The sequence below is a fragment of the Petromyzon marinus genome, chromosome 5 (assembly GCF_048934315.1).
Source record: "Petromyzon marinus isolate PM22_M1 ecotype Great Lakes invasive population chromosome 5, UKy_Petmar_22M1.pri1.0, whole genome shotgun sequence".
Taxonomy (NCBI): domain Eukaryota; kingdom Metazoa; phylum Chordata; class Hyperoartia; order Petromyzontiformes; family Petromyzontidae; genus Petromyzon; species Petromyzon marinus.
The window spans coordinates 22,986,541-23,000,730 of NC_133671.1; the positions used below are offsets into that span (position 1 = coordinate 22,986,541).

The following is a 14,190-nucleotide window of genomic DNA, read 5'->3' on the forward strand; positions in this document are numbered from 1 at the left end:
TACTCTCCTCCTCCTTGCCCCTCGTGTCCTCCGCTCCCTTTCCTCTCCTCCTCGTGCCGAGCTTCGGTTTCTCTCCCGCGGACCCCGACGCCGACTTCCGGGTCACGCCGCCATTTCTACCGGCGACAAAGCCGAGACCCGGGGCTTTGCGGGTCCAGCGACACCCACAGCCGTAGCATCATCAACAACAACATCAGCAGCAGCAACAATTATAACCCAGCTGTTCCACCAATTCGCTCTTCATTAACATTCTCTCACATTATTCATCATCTGACGCCTTCATCTCACCATCATCGTCCGCCTCGCCCCGGCTCTGCGCTGCGATGTCTTTCAAGCCAAATTCCTCGTCCCCCGCGCCTCTCCCGGTGAACAGTCAAGGTGAGAGTGGGATTCCGATAGTAATGAGAGTGAGTGTGATGATTCGTGGTTGGGGAGTGACGGTGGCTACTGAGTGTGGGACGCCTGGTGGATGTTGAGTGGCGGGATGTGAACTCCCTTGCCTGTTACACAGGAAGCGTGGGTTAGATTCCAAACCTGACGCCTGTTGTATATTTGGGGTGTGCGTGTTCTTCCCGTGGTCCGCGTGGATTTTTCTCCGGGTCCTCCGGTTTTTCCCTCCACATTTAGAAACGTGGTTGGTGAGTGCGGTTGGTCCTGGTTCTCGTGGTCTCCCTGCAGGGGGGGGTGTCCCGTCCCCAGGCCCCGCGGCGCAGCCGCTCCCTCGCCCCCTCTTCAACGACTACGGCCCCCCCTCTCTGGGCTACCTCTCGGTGAGTCCTTGGTGGGTGCCCCCCGTGCACTGGACACGGACTCTGACGGATCATTATTTATAACACGTCTCTTTTCGCGGCCACTGTTACAATTCGGAGTTTGACCTCATAATTACCTCTGGCCGAATGTGGTCACAAGGCGAGGGATGTGCTCTCGTGGACGTCATAGTGGCTGGTTGGCAAGGAGGGAGACGGTCACGTCCAATAGACTCGTAAGCTGCTAATGCACAGGTAGGCCCTAACACAGTAATTATTGATGAAGGTTGTATGTTTGTTAAACTTATTTCACACTGTACGTAGCCAACCATGCTAATCGGAGGTGCGGGTTGGCAGCGGTCAGCGAGTCCAATGAGTAAATCGATTAGTTGAAAAAACCGATTGCAACAAAAACATTTTTGCAGGCAAATCCGATTTTTCAACACACAATGGAGTCAGTTGTCTGAAAGACAAAAAATCGCCAGTTATTTTGAGCTGGTGGTATGCATAGGCCAAAGAGCTCGGGTCGCCACACGGGGTTGGGGATGTGGAATCTTTGGTGTGCCGCTCACACGCACGTGTTGATCGCGTGTGTGTTGAGGCTGGAGGGGGCCCACAGCAGCCGCCACAGAGCAAATACGCAGAGCTGCTGGCCGTCATCGAGGAGCTGGGGCGCGACATCCGCCCCACGTACGCGGGGAGCAAGAGTGCCACGGAGCGGCTCAAGCGCGGTGAGCACAGTGCGACTCGCATGGCCAGCGCCACTCACCAATCGCATCTTCATGAGTGTAAAGTCACAGCCAGTACCTGCTGGAGAAGGAACTTTTGCTCGTCTCCTGAGGCAGTGGACGAAAACCTGACAGCACAAAACCGTTCTTCCCCACAAAATGATATATTTTTTTTATCGACCTCAGAGGGGGTTGATGATGAGCTGTCAGTCCCTTCCCAACCAGGTTTTGATCTCAGAACCTTCCAGTTGCGAGCCACTCGCTATACCGCTGAGCCACTTGGGTGGATTGCATTCGTGTATCATTTGAAAAGCAATCTAGTTTGGAGCTGTGTGAGGCAAGTTTGGAGAAGACACTCGATCTAATCTGGGGAAGCCAGATGGTTCCGTTCGTACCAACTGCAAGTGTGTGATTGGTCATGATCGGCAATCCGAGCGATGGATTCCACTCCACTGTAATCACAATTAGACTTGCAAAGACTCTCAAAGACCCATAGACTCGCAAATAGGGGGATCCTGTTGTGTTTCTTTCCAGGTATCATGCACGCGCGCGCGCTTGTGCGCGAGTGTCTGGCCGAGACAGAACGATCCGCGCGTTCCTAAAACAGCGCCCATCGAGGAAAGGTTCGGCACACTTTGGCACCGTTGTTCAACGTCTCACAACGACGCCAGCTCAACAACGTCTTGCCACAAGCGCCAATCTATCAAGGTCTCAGGTGCCCTACCGTCTTAGCGGGAAGTGCACCCACAGATGGCACTTGGTACCAGCTCGGAGCTCCTGCAGCCTTGAGAGGTGACTGCTGACCGCCGTGGACGTTGTGTTAATTTAGGGTTGTGTAATTCAAGCCCGGTTTGTCTCATTTTTATACAACACCTTTTACAAAATAAAGTAATACTTTCAAACGTTCCTTTTATTTCACTGTTGCATCAAAGTGTGAAGTCATTTTTCTGCATGTTCTGGATTGCTTCAATCACAAGTTACAAACATTATGGCCATAAACAATTACGAAGAACATTACACAGACATTGTTGTGTATACACTCATCATGGGACTGTTTTCTTCGCTCCATTTTGACACATTTGGAGATATCATGTACGATCATAAACACTTAAGAAAATCTTAAAGGAAATTAAGTACATGTGTAATACATGTACATATTCTAACTGCAAATACTGATGAGTAATTGTTTTTTATGCTTTTGCTTGTGATCACACTGCATTAAATGTGCATGACTGTCATATTTTGGAGGATACGCAGGTTTGAGTTTGGCCAGAAGGGGGCTTGGGGCTGTAAGGTGGGCCACGAAGTTGCAGTATTCTGCGTTACCCCTCCCCATCTGGGTTTTCAATTTGGGCTCCAGTTTTCTAACACATGCAATACATTGGGATCAAATCCTGATACAGGGACCCTCCTACAAAGGTCTTTTGACTTGGTGATATTTTCCTGGGTAAATGTCCAACATGGTTATACAATAACTGCAAAGCAAGGCAACAGCTTAAGTCTGAGGGCTCAGACCATATATCTCCCTTGTTGGTTATACCCGAGTTGGCATCACTTTAGCAGTTCCAATATCTTTGTGGTAAAAGTTAATTACTTAACTATACAAATAAATTGCTCAAACTTTTAAGTTGTATGCCTTCATCATCAGTCACGAGCAATCATGAAGGCCTCCCTCTCCAAGTCGCCGCCACCTCTCGCAAGCTTACGACGCAGTAGGGGATCGCTGTTGCTATGTTTCTCAACTGGATTTCGCACATGGCCAACTGTTTCCAATGTCACGGGGTCACAAGACATTTTGTGTCGTGTCTCACCGAGGACAGACTGCTATGGCGGCTCCTATCCAGCACAGTTCAGGGCTACAAGGCCTTTTAACCTCTTCACCCCGGCAAGGCAGTGCTTCTTAAGAGATGTTGCTCTTATAGGCTACACCACTCTCTGCGTTGGCCAGTGAACCATTCACCCTTTTTCTCACATACAGCAAATCAAGTGCAACTTTTAGAGACTGAATTGTAAGTGATTTAGCTATTCATATGTTTTGTCTGAGATTTTGGAGATTCTAGATAACATTGTCTTCAAATATAGTTTTCATTCAAGATCTTTGGACGTTGTGGCCTCAGTGCCCATAGTGACATCCCGGCAGCGCAGGTGCCGTCAGGGGCTCGTGCTGGTTGGGTCGAGCGACTGGAATGCCCGCTTGCGCTCGAGCGAGCGACGGCTGATCGCCTTGGCAGCGGCGCGCTGCCGCTGGCCTTCCAGTCGCTGCAGCCGCACAGCGCTCGCGTCCCCATGCATGTGCTCGTCCAGCTTCCCGCGCAGAATCCCGCGTGCCAGCTTGCGATTGGTCTCCAGCGATCGTGTCTGGTGGCACTGTGGGGTACACGCAAGCCATCGTTTCACACCACATCCAGTATTCCTCCTCTCGCTGTGGCTCGTATATCTGCTCTTACTAGTTATCGTGCCACCTACAGCAGGCTACTGACCACATAAAAACCTGTGCAAACGGCACAAGCGACACCCATCAGAAGCCGAGCTCTTCTAATGTGCCACGGGTAACAATACAGTGGTTTCAAGAGTCAAATTTAGTTCTTAATAAAATGAGCATTACGGCAGTGCTTCTCTACTGTTTACAGCCCTGAGCCAGTGATGGACATTCCACGTTCCTATGGCTGGGTGAGTATATTCAGGACAACCACTGTTAGCTTCCCAAAGTTTGTTGGCTGCGTATGGTGCGAAAGAAGTTCTACATACAAGTGGCAGTCATTTTATTGACCCCAGATGAAGGGATCATGGTCTGAGTAAAAAGTGGGTATAGGAGATACCTAGATTAACTTTTTAGGTTGGATTGACAGTGCGGCCTGGTGTTAAGTTTCGGTGGCCAGGAAGTGGACAAGAGAGCCGATAATATTCCTGGCCAGGTGAGTGGGTTGCCTGCGTCCTCCCCCAATGCTGCTCTTGGGGATGATGGTGCGGCGTGTTCTGCAATTAGCATGTACAATAGAGGTCATTGTCGGTCACACCAACTTGTGCTGCAGGCTGTCTTCGAGTTAATGCAACTGTGCACGAAACACTGCCACAAAGATCCCCCCGTGCAGCTTTAATGGACTGTTGCCATACTGCACTAGGTTTTCATTTGAGGCTCAGGACAAGTTCATATAATTGTCGCTGGTATTGGCCGTGAGCAGGAATCCAACTTCGGTTGCCGGGTACGTAGCGCTAACCGCTACACTACCGCTCCTCACACAAGCGCATTTGTGTGTGGGGGAGTGGTAGTTTCAGTTTTCAGTTTATTTATTTTGGTATAGCCCTGTGAGCCATTCGGCTCTTGAATCGGGTGCAACCACAACAAACAAAAAACACGAACAAGGAAAACATCTTAAAGTGACTATGTGACTGTGCAAACAGAAAATCCATGAAAAAAAAACAGTAAAAATATTCCTGAAAAAAGCACCGTACACCAACGCTGTGTGCAAAAAATCCCAGTGGGATGCAAGTCAAACAACCACAAGAAAACTTAGATTAAGGCCATCAGTCTAAGTCCGTACTACAACAAAACAAACATGTCCAAACCAAAAAACGTTTTCGAAATCACCAAAAAATAAAGCCATAATTGCAACGTAACAGTGATCACAGCGACTGTGACCGTATTTTTACAATAAACTACATAAATAACATGTAACACTAAATCCTAGAGCCATAACTGGCTGCATGAGTTACTCCACAACAACAGAAGCATCAGTCAGAGTATCACATTTTTCAATGCACCTTTAAGATCAGCACGCTAAATCAAAATACAGATAATACTTTGCAGCGTCATCCGGAGCGAAACATTTTATTTTATGCCAATGAATAGCAGTGGCAGCTAGGGGTGTACAACTCCTCTAGAGCAGTGTTGAGAGAAGATCTCATTGGTAGCAATTCAAGTTGCAGTTTATTGGCAATAGCATTCCAGACCCTGGGGGCATCAATCGCAAAGGCCCTTCAGTTTTTGTACGGCAATAGGGAATGTGAAGCTGGTAAATGAGCGAAGACCTGAGGTCAAATTTGTTCTTTGAAACATAGAGGAGATCCAGCAGGTAGTCTGCGGATCTTTTTGTACGTACATCGTGAATAAATAAGCCGTCGAACATTAATAGATGTTAAGTTTGACCCAATGTAGAGATCACAGTGGTGAGTCCTATATGGGCAGTTCAATGCAAATCTTAAGGCCGAGTGATAGATGGAATCAAGCTTCTTCAGTACAGTACTTGGGGCTGATTTATACACGATGTCACAGTAGTCAAGTAGAGGCAGTATGGTAGCTTTTATAAATTCCAAACGGAACATTGGGGGGAAGCAGTACTTGTGTCGATACAGAAACCAATTTTGATTTTTGTCTTTTTACCAATATAATCAATGTTATCTTCAAAATTCAGTTTTGAATCCAGGATGACCCCAAGATACTTATAGATCTTGACTTGCTCTATTTGATAATTATTTAAGGAATGTAATTGGGGAAAAATAACTTCCTGCTTTAGTCCTGGTGAGAAGCATTGCACCTTGGTTTTGGAGGTATTCAGGACTAGTTTAAGAGCAACTAGCTGATGTTGTAGTTTGTTGAAATCACCCTGTAGCTTAGCAATCACGTCATCCGGAGAGCGGTCAGCAGTAATCAGTATCGTGTCATCTGCAAAAAGATTTACCCTGGAATGATCCAGGTCAGTGCCCAAGTCATTGACATAAAAAGAGAACAAGAGGGGGGCGAGGATGGAACCCTGTGGAACCCCTTTTGTTATCTTAACACTGACCTCCAACCATCTGTGAATACAGTTTGGGTGCGAGAAAAGAGGTAATTTTGTAACCATTTTACTGCATTTTCGGAAAAACCGAGGCAACTTAGTTTACTAAGCAGGGTGTTGTGGTCTACTGTATCAAAAGCTTTGGATAGGTCGAGGAAAAGACAGGCACAGTACTGCTTATTATCAAGGCTACTGTAAATGTGATTCAGAGTCTAATGCAGCAGATGTGGTGCTGTATTTTTTTCGGAACCCAGATTGTTTTAGATGTAGTAGATTGTTGGTGGACAGGAAACCGCTAATTTGGAAGGTCAATAATTTTTCAAAAAATTTCATCAACGGGGACAAAATTGAGATAGGTCGGTAGTTATTTGGATCATCTTTAGTAGTGACCAATAGACACTAACATCTACCGATACACAACTAACACGCTACCATGCACCGATACACACGAACACACTAACATGCACCGATGCCACAGACTAGAGAGCCACTGTCACAGTAGAGGAGGGGTGGCTGTGCGTACCTTGACCACGATGCCCGAAGGCACGTGTTTCAGCACCACGCAGTTGCTCGTCTTGTTGGTGGCCTGGCCCCCGGGGCCGCTCCCGCGCACGAACTGCTCCCTCAGGTCCTCCTCGCGCAGCTCCTGCAGCTCCTCCAACCTCGGCCCAGACGCCTTCCCTCGGGGGGCCCCCAGCTCTCGTGCGGCGCGGGGGGCCCACACGGGGGCCCTCGAGCCCCTGGCCGCGACGGAAAAAAAGCTGAAGAATGATGAGACGGCGCAGCAGGAGGCCATAGGGCCCCACCAAAGCATGCGGGGAGGCATGGAGGCCACGTCCAGTCACCTATAACGTGGCTAGATCCGCCTGCGACAAATACACCAATGAGGCTGGGACACTGGGGAGAGAAGGATACTGGTTAAACACCGCGAGACGAAGGGGGAGACACGGGAGGAGAGACTAGGACTCTCGACCACAGATTGGGGAAACCCGTTCGTGAAACCTAAGAATCTTGCCGGAAACAACCGCCGGGACAAACGTGACGTCACACAAACATGAACACTGCATGGTGAGTGAGTGTACTGCATGGTGAGTGTACTGCATGGTGAGCACTGCATGGTGAGTACTGCATGGTCGAGTACTGCATTGCCGAGTACTGCATGGTGAGTACTGCATTGCAGAGTACTGCATGGTGAGTGCACTGCATTGCCTGGCTACTGCATGGTGAGTGGCATGCACGGTGAGTGTACTGCATGGTGGGAACTGCATGGTGAGTGTACTGCATTGCCTGAGTACTGCATGGTGAGTGCACTGCATTGCCTGGGTACTGCATGGTGAGTGTACTGCATGGTGAGTGTACTGCATGGTGAGTGTACTGCATTGCCTGAGTACTGTATGGTAAGTGTACTACATTGCCTGGGTACTGCATGGTGAGTGTACTGCATGGTGAGTGTACTGCATTGCCTGGGTACTGCATGGTGAGTGTACTGCACTGCCTGGGTACTGCATGGTGAGTGTACTGCATTGCCTGGGTACTGCATGGTGAGTGTACTGCACTGCCTGGGTACTGCATGGTGAGTGTACTGCATTGCTTGAGTACTGCATGGTGAGTACTGCACTGCCTGGGTACTCCAGGGTGACTTCTATATTTCCTGTGTACTGCAGGATGAGTGTGCTGAATTGTCTGTGTACTGCAGAGTGAACACAACCCTGTGTGAAATAGCGACCCCTGCTTCTGCAAAGTGACAATTTCAGGCATGCAGAATTGGTTTTGACCAAAAAATAGTGTCATCTGTTGCGAGTGGTGAGTGTCGTGCATGTTGGATTGGTGAATATCCTGCACGGTGAGTGAGTGGTAAGTGTCCTGCGCGGTGATTGGGTGAGGGTCTTGCACAGTGGCAGAGTGTTGTGTATGGTGGTGGAGTGAGTGGGTGAGTGTCCTGCGCGATTGGCGGGTGGGTGAGTGTTCTGCACGGTGGGTGAGTGTCAACACTTGAACCGCTAGAGGGCGTTTTCTATCTCCGTCGCTTTCAGTCTCCGCCTGAATGAGTCGGGGCTGGAGCCGCCGAGCGGGGCCGCCCCGACTAACAGCAGCGGGATCTGCATCAGTATCATCAGCAGCAGCAGCATCAGGAGCGGCAGCCATCCCTGAGCCGGCGGCTTGAAATGGCGGCCGGGGCCGCTCCGTGCTCGGGCCCCGCGGGCTGGGCCGGGGGCCGGGAGGCGCGGGTCGCTCCAGGTGGTCAGGCGCGGCCCCGGGATCTCGGTACGTGAACGGCCATAACGGGGCTCGCTGAGCCCCGGCGATGGTGGTGCAGCGGGGAGCAGGAGTACGCAGGCTGTAGGGGCAGCCATTGAGAGACAGGAAAGGGCTTTTGGTTTTGGAAGAGCGGAGGAGGTGGGGTAGCAGGAGATGGAAGAGGAGAGTCCGGGGAGCAGGGATGCCGTTCCTACGTGGGTCAGGGCCGCTAATCGCAATGTGCACGGATTGATCCCCTCACAGCGGTGATGATCCCCTCACAGGGGTCATCATCTCACAGGGTTCATCATTCCTTCACAGGAACGACAGGCGCGGCCCCTGTCCTCAGCGTCTCTCCCATCGTCTCGTCCACACATGGCGGAACCGTGGGGCCCTAGAGAACCCGTGTCCTTTCGCTGTCTGCTGGAGTCAGTCGGGGGGGGGGGGGGCTGTGAAGCCAGTGGGGACCTGGTACCTCCTGAAAGTCAAGGGGACCTAGGAAAACAAGGGAAACCTGGGGTTCAAGGGGGACCTGTGGCATCTGACATAAAGGGGGACCTGGGGTGATCAGGAGGCGTCCCTGGGAATTGGCGTTGGGGGGGGACGCGACGTGAGAATTTTGGGCGGGACTGGCGTGGAGAGTAAATTGCGTTGTGCATGCGTGTGGGGATGCATGGATGCGTGGGAGTAAGGTGAATATGTGTGAGAGTGGTCGAGCGCGGTGTGAGTGATGGGACGTGAGGCTGTTAGGCTGTTAAAGTGAAGTTTATGGCTGCGTAATCAGATTAGAGCTGTAAGTGGGAGGCCGCCAGGTCCAGGGTTATCGCTGTGGAACCGTAGCAAAATCAGGTGCCGATTTTTTTTTGTAAATTGAGACTTGGGGACCCGCGCCCCCTCGCTGACAGCAACCAGCAGCGGACGGTGCAAGGCCCCGTGCTGTTGCAGAGGCATCCCCGCCCCTCATCCTCCTTCTGCTTGGTGTAGTCGGCCCATAGTTGCTGATGAGAAAACAATGAGCGGTGCGTTTTGGTGGCACATTGAGCCGCACTGAGCTGACTCATGGACGCTTGAGCTGGGTGCAGGACTTGATTTGTCAGGGATGTAAAGGCAGGTTGACACCTGAGTGGTAAGTTGCACAACTTCGTTGCATGTAACTGAATCCCTTATGTGGACGCCTCTTCAACCAGAGACTTCTACATGTAAGCAGGCGACTAAGTCACAGATTTTGAGACCAAGTTGCCCACTCACCAATGACAAATATCCCCCTATAGCCTTAACATACTGCTGGGGCAAGTACTGTTAGCGAGCACCTATGAAGGCCGGCATGGCACATGAGGGGGTTGGGTGGCAAGCACCACGCCTGGCCGCCTTTGTCTCCCAAGTGATGTTTACGCACCACACCAGGTACTCATTTGAGGTTGAGTCGACCTATGGGAGGCCGAGGACCGGTTCAGATAATCGTCACTGGTGTTGCCCATAAGTGGGAATCGAACTCGGGTCGCTGGGTTTGTTGTCCTTCCCCTGCACCTCCGATTAGCATGGTAGGCGACGTGCGACGGAAGTTCGACATACCTATCGAAGCGCGCTAACTGCTACATTATCGCTTCCTTTCCACATAACCCCCCACTAACCCACACACTCGCCCACAAGGTCACTCACACACCCATTCACCTACACACCTACCCCACACTCATCCACATGCTCATCCACTTACCCACACGTTCACCTATTCACTTATCCACTCACCAAAAGGAAGCAATTAATGGGGTCCAAAAGGCAGGATTAAACAGACGTTTTGAGGAGAGACTTGAAATCAAGAGAGAGAGGGGACCAGGCAGAGTTGCCTGGGAAGGGAGTTCCAGAGGATGGGGGGAGTGTCTTGGTTAAAAGAGCAACCCACCAACCCATAGAGACAAGTATATTCACGAGAGACCCAAAGACCCAGATTAAGGCAAATATACTCAGAGACTTAGAGCTAAAACAGCCTGCACAAATGGCAAAGCAGTGGATCCTGGGAACAAGGTGGCCAGAATTCGTGGAGCAGATGGACCAGAGAGAGCTGCTCGGACATGCAGTGGAGGAGGCTACAGGGGTAGTGAGGAGGGGGGGGGGTTAAGGCCGTGGATGAATTTTAACGTGAGCTCAAAGATCTTGTCGTCCACACCCTCGTGGATGGAAGCTGGTAAAGTGAGGCCACAGAGATGGGAGTACGAGGTTTGGTTAATAAAATAACCCGGGCTGTGGTATATTGGACCAGCTGTAGTGAACATTTGATTTGGGTTGTTGTGGTAGAAACTAGCATAAATCAAAATTCTGCCGTTATTTATAGCCAGACGCAGCTCACTACAGATGTGTCCTGGAGAATGCGTAGCGATCTTGTCTCTGTGTCACATACCACTGGCTACGTACGGTGCTAAAAAAGTTGAACATATATACATACATGCATTGGCCGAGTTCCTGAAATGTGTCCCGGGAGGAGGAGTGTGGAGTTTTTGCGGTTGTTGTGATCATCATGGTGGTCGTGCCCAATTGCTTTGAGCCTCATACATGGGCTAAAATTTTAGGCACGATGACAGTGTTAATGCACTGCAGTAACTACCGCTGTTCGTGTAAACCCACGTGCAGCCTCCGCGTGTTTGACCCTGTGCCGGAGCGACAGCTGTGGCGCCCACTTACCACGCCGGATGATTGCTACTGTGTCCTGGAAATGCTCCAGCACGCTACTCTGACCAATTTAATGTTTAACCTCGCTGCGACTGTAAAACGAGCTCGTAGAGCAACCGGTGACTTGCTCAACCCTGGTTCTAATGACCTCCCTTTTGGTCGTCTCAACTACAGCATGGGACCCGAGTGGGCCCATGCATCTGCAGAATGCTAGGGAGACTTGCTACGTTATCTTTCATGGAGGCCCTTCTGCATTTGGGGCCTACGTGCACGTGGGATCAGGCGCTGCGCCCCGATTAAGAGGTAATTATGCTAATGACCTAGGGGTCAGTAAGGGAATGGCATCCTCTGGGTTCAAAAGCTGACGATGTAAACACTGCAGTCTGCATACACCAAAAATACAGAATGGTTCATGCGTTTTCACCCTTAACATTCTAACTTGCCGATGTTTCTATAACCTATATAAAAATACATTGTAATAAACATCACTAAATTTGCACAAACTGCCACCTCGTGCGTTTCTGTGGGGAATGGCAGTGACTGGTGCCACAACGCTGCATGTGCAGCCACTTTAAATGTTTGTCGAGAACCATGCTTGTCCTCTGATGGAGCGATCGTCAGCTTGTGTTACCTCCTGTTGCTGTGGGGAACCAGCTCTGGAATTGCAGAGCTGTCTTCAAGAAAATCCAATGCAAATTTGGCTTTGCTTATTCATTCTCCTCTGGCACCTGTCATTTCCCCATCTTTTGCGTGATGAGTGGGCAGCTGTGATGGGTGCAGGTGTGATGGGTGGGCATGTCAGAGCAAGGTTAATGATGACTGCACTCTCATCCAAGTGATTTTATATGATGCCGTCTCTTTGAACATTATTTGTCCTTAGAAGGGGTTAGCGTCACGTGAGTGTGTGCACATGTACGTATGTGCGTGTGAGCACTGTCCTTCATAACTGCTAAGGATTACAGTGACCAGTGGATTAGTGGTCGCTTGCGTGAGTGGGCAGTGGCCCCATCGGTGACCGTGGGTATTCAACCTACCACGGGGATCGGGAGTACCACCACCCATCGTATTCTGCCTCCTACTTGGGGATTTCGCTAGACGGGGCGCGTGTATGTAATCATGGATGTGTGAGAGTGGTTGGTGTGGTGCCCGTGGGTTTGTGTGTGTGGCTGCTGTCTCTGTGCGTGTGGGGGGCGGGGGGCCCGTTCTGCTCGGGGGTGTTTTCCTGCAATAGCTTCTCGCAGCTGCCTCTGAGCCTAGGTTTCCATGGCGACCACCGGGTGATGCTCGTGTGACGTGGCAGCGCGTAACCGCCGCCTCCAGGCGGCCGCTTTGCACAGCGCGGATGGGGACCTGCAGACCTTTGCCTTCCTGGTTCACTACAGGGTTCCTAGGAACGCAGTACAGTTCAAATGATCAGGGTTCATAATCTCCCGCTTTAGAAACGCATTAACAATGAGTGCACTGCCGCAGCGGTGACCTTGTGAGCAGAGAAAGGCGGCTGAGGCGGTCGGCAGCCTGCCTCGTCGTTGGTGGCATTTTTCACGAAGGATTTGTGGCGAGATGTGGACCCGAGGGAGAGCCGTGGCATCAGGAGACGAGGGCGACGGATGGCGTCGTTATCGGAGAGCACGGGGCTTGGACAGCAGAATTGCTGGTGCTATTTTTATTCCACATGTTTTGGAGGATCGTCTCGGAGGCGTGAGGGTACGTTCTGAAATAACGCCCGACGCTGGCTCCATCACCCGTTGCACCGTCGTCAACAGGAGGAGCGCAGTGGTGCTTCTGTGCTCGGGGTGACGCGTGCGAGTGCCGCGTCCTCCCGTGATGTGCACGTGTCACAGGCCCCGGTTACATTTAAATAATGCACCTGGAGCCTATGGGCAAGGTGAACCGGATACATTATTCATGTAGACTTAACCAATGTCTTGTAATGCATATTACTGCATGTCTAATTCAAGTGGTGTTTAAGAAGGACAGACGCTGCACTCACGACGACGAGCTTCTGAGATTGCCTCCTGGGCTAACCCAGGGCTTGGTCGTCTACTGGTTGCTCTGTGTACTCACGGGGAGTCGCGGTCGGCGTGAATGCACGAATCCACGAATGCACGAACGCGTGGGGACGCGTGCCATAGCATGCGTGTGGCGTGCACGTGTTCGAGTCCGCTTACGTAAGTTAACTTGCACACAGTCACTGCCCAGACATGAATACACGCCCATGTTTAGACAGATGTGTCTTCCTGCTTCCACCTAATCTCACACGTCCACGCACGCACACACACATACATGCACGCACATCCTCTTCTTAACCAGGGAGACCTCGATAGAAATGCGGGTAGAGTTCACTGGTGGCAGCACAAAAGGGGAGTGGAGGCGACACCATCCCTTCCTCCCACCACTGCCATGCCGACACGGAGTTCGGTGCTCGCCTTAGGCCATATTTAGCCAAAAAAATGCTCCCAGATCACTGGTGCAAGAGACTGCCCAGCATTCTTTGCTGTGCAGCAGAGTAAATGCTGACATGCTGTTAGAGTGACGACAATCTACGCCCCTCACTTGCGTTAGTGGCTTAATGTGGCACAAATTCTGTGTACGTTATAAATCGGACGTTATTTTATTATTTTCATCACGAGCCAGTGTGTGCGGCTCGGGAGAAAATGACACGATTCTGGAGCGTGTGGAATTGTGCGTGGACGTGCGAGAGGCTCGTGACAGCGGCTGGCGGCGAGGACGAGCAGGTCGTTGTGTGACGGCGTGGGGAGGGTTGGCTTGGGGTCAACGTGGCTCGCACTGCGTTCGGTTGGGACGGTGTTTCGGTTTGAATTCATGCCAGGCGGCCTTACTACGGTAACGTACTCTGGTGGTTTGCGTGACAGATATTCAACAACATGCTGTATGTGCTGTGTGATGTATGGTGGGTGTGTCTTATGTGATGTCTGAGGTGGGTGTGTGATATGTTTCGGAGCTGGCTAACAGCACTTGCCCCAACAGTCTATTAAGGCTATATGTGGGATCTTTGTTTTTGTGTGGGTATGTGTGAAA

The 14,190-nt window shown here is 50.9% G+C and overlaps 3 protein-coding genes across 10 annotated transcripts in view; 2 read left to right on the plus strand and 1 right to left on the minus strand.

Annotated features, from left to right (window-relative positions):
• The first annotated feature begins 13 nt into the window (after positions 1-13).
• Positions 14-2,380, plus strand: CDK2AP1 (cyclin dependent kinase 2 associated protein 1). 4 transcript variants are annotated; one of them, XM_032947432.2, is made up of 4 exons: positions 14-378; positions 628-770; positions 1,348-1,486; positions 2,009-2,380. In XM_032947432.2, the coding sequence occupies exons 1-4, from the start codon at positions 324-326 to the stop codon at positions 2,074-2,076; spliced, it is 405 nt and encodes a 134-aa protein (XP_032803323.1). In that variant the 5' UTR covers positions 14-323; the 3' UTR covers positions 2,077-2,380. The 4 variants fall into 4 exon arrangements, with proteins under 4 accessions (XP_032803323.1, XP_032803325.1, XP_032803326.1 ...); XM_032947434.1 differs by having other exon boundaries at positions 1,348-1,477; XM_032947435.2 differs by having other exon boundaries at positions 679-770.
• On the minus strand, positions 2,367-7,307 carry MTRFR (mitochondrial translation release factor in rescue). The gene is made up of 2 exons (XM_032947431.2): positions 6,773-7,307; positions 2,367-3,841 (listed from the first exon to the last, which is right to left on the minus strand). Exons 1-2 carry the CDS (start codon positions 7,073-7,075, stop codon positions 3,626-3,628), a joined length of 519 nt encoding a protein of 172 aa, XP_032803322.1. The 5' UTR covers positions 7,076-7,307; the 3' UTR covers positions 2,367-3,625.
• A 922-nt stretch (positions 7,308-8,229) lies between these two features.
• The window catches only part of LOC116939247 (membrane-associated phosphatidylinositol transfer protein 2), a 38,321-nt gene continuing 32,360 nt past the window's right edge, over positions 8,230-14,190 (plus strand). For 2 of the 5 annotated variants that reach the window (XM_032947421.1, XM_032947424.1), the window contains exon 1: positions 8,230-8,514. The gene's annotated coding sequence lies outside the window, so the exon portion shown is untranslated. Of the gene's footprint in view, positions 8,515-12,456; positions 12,856-14,190 lie in introns of those variants that run through there. The other 3 variants (XM_032947423.2, XM_032947425.2, XM_032947422.2) reach the window with 2 other exon arrangements.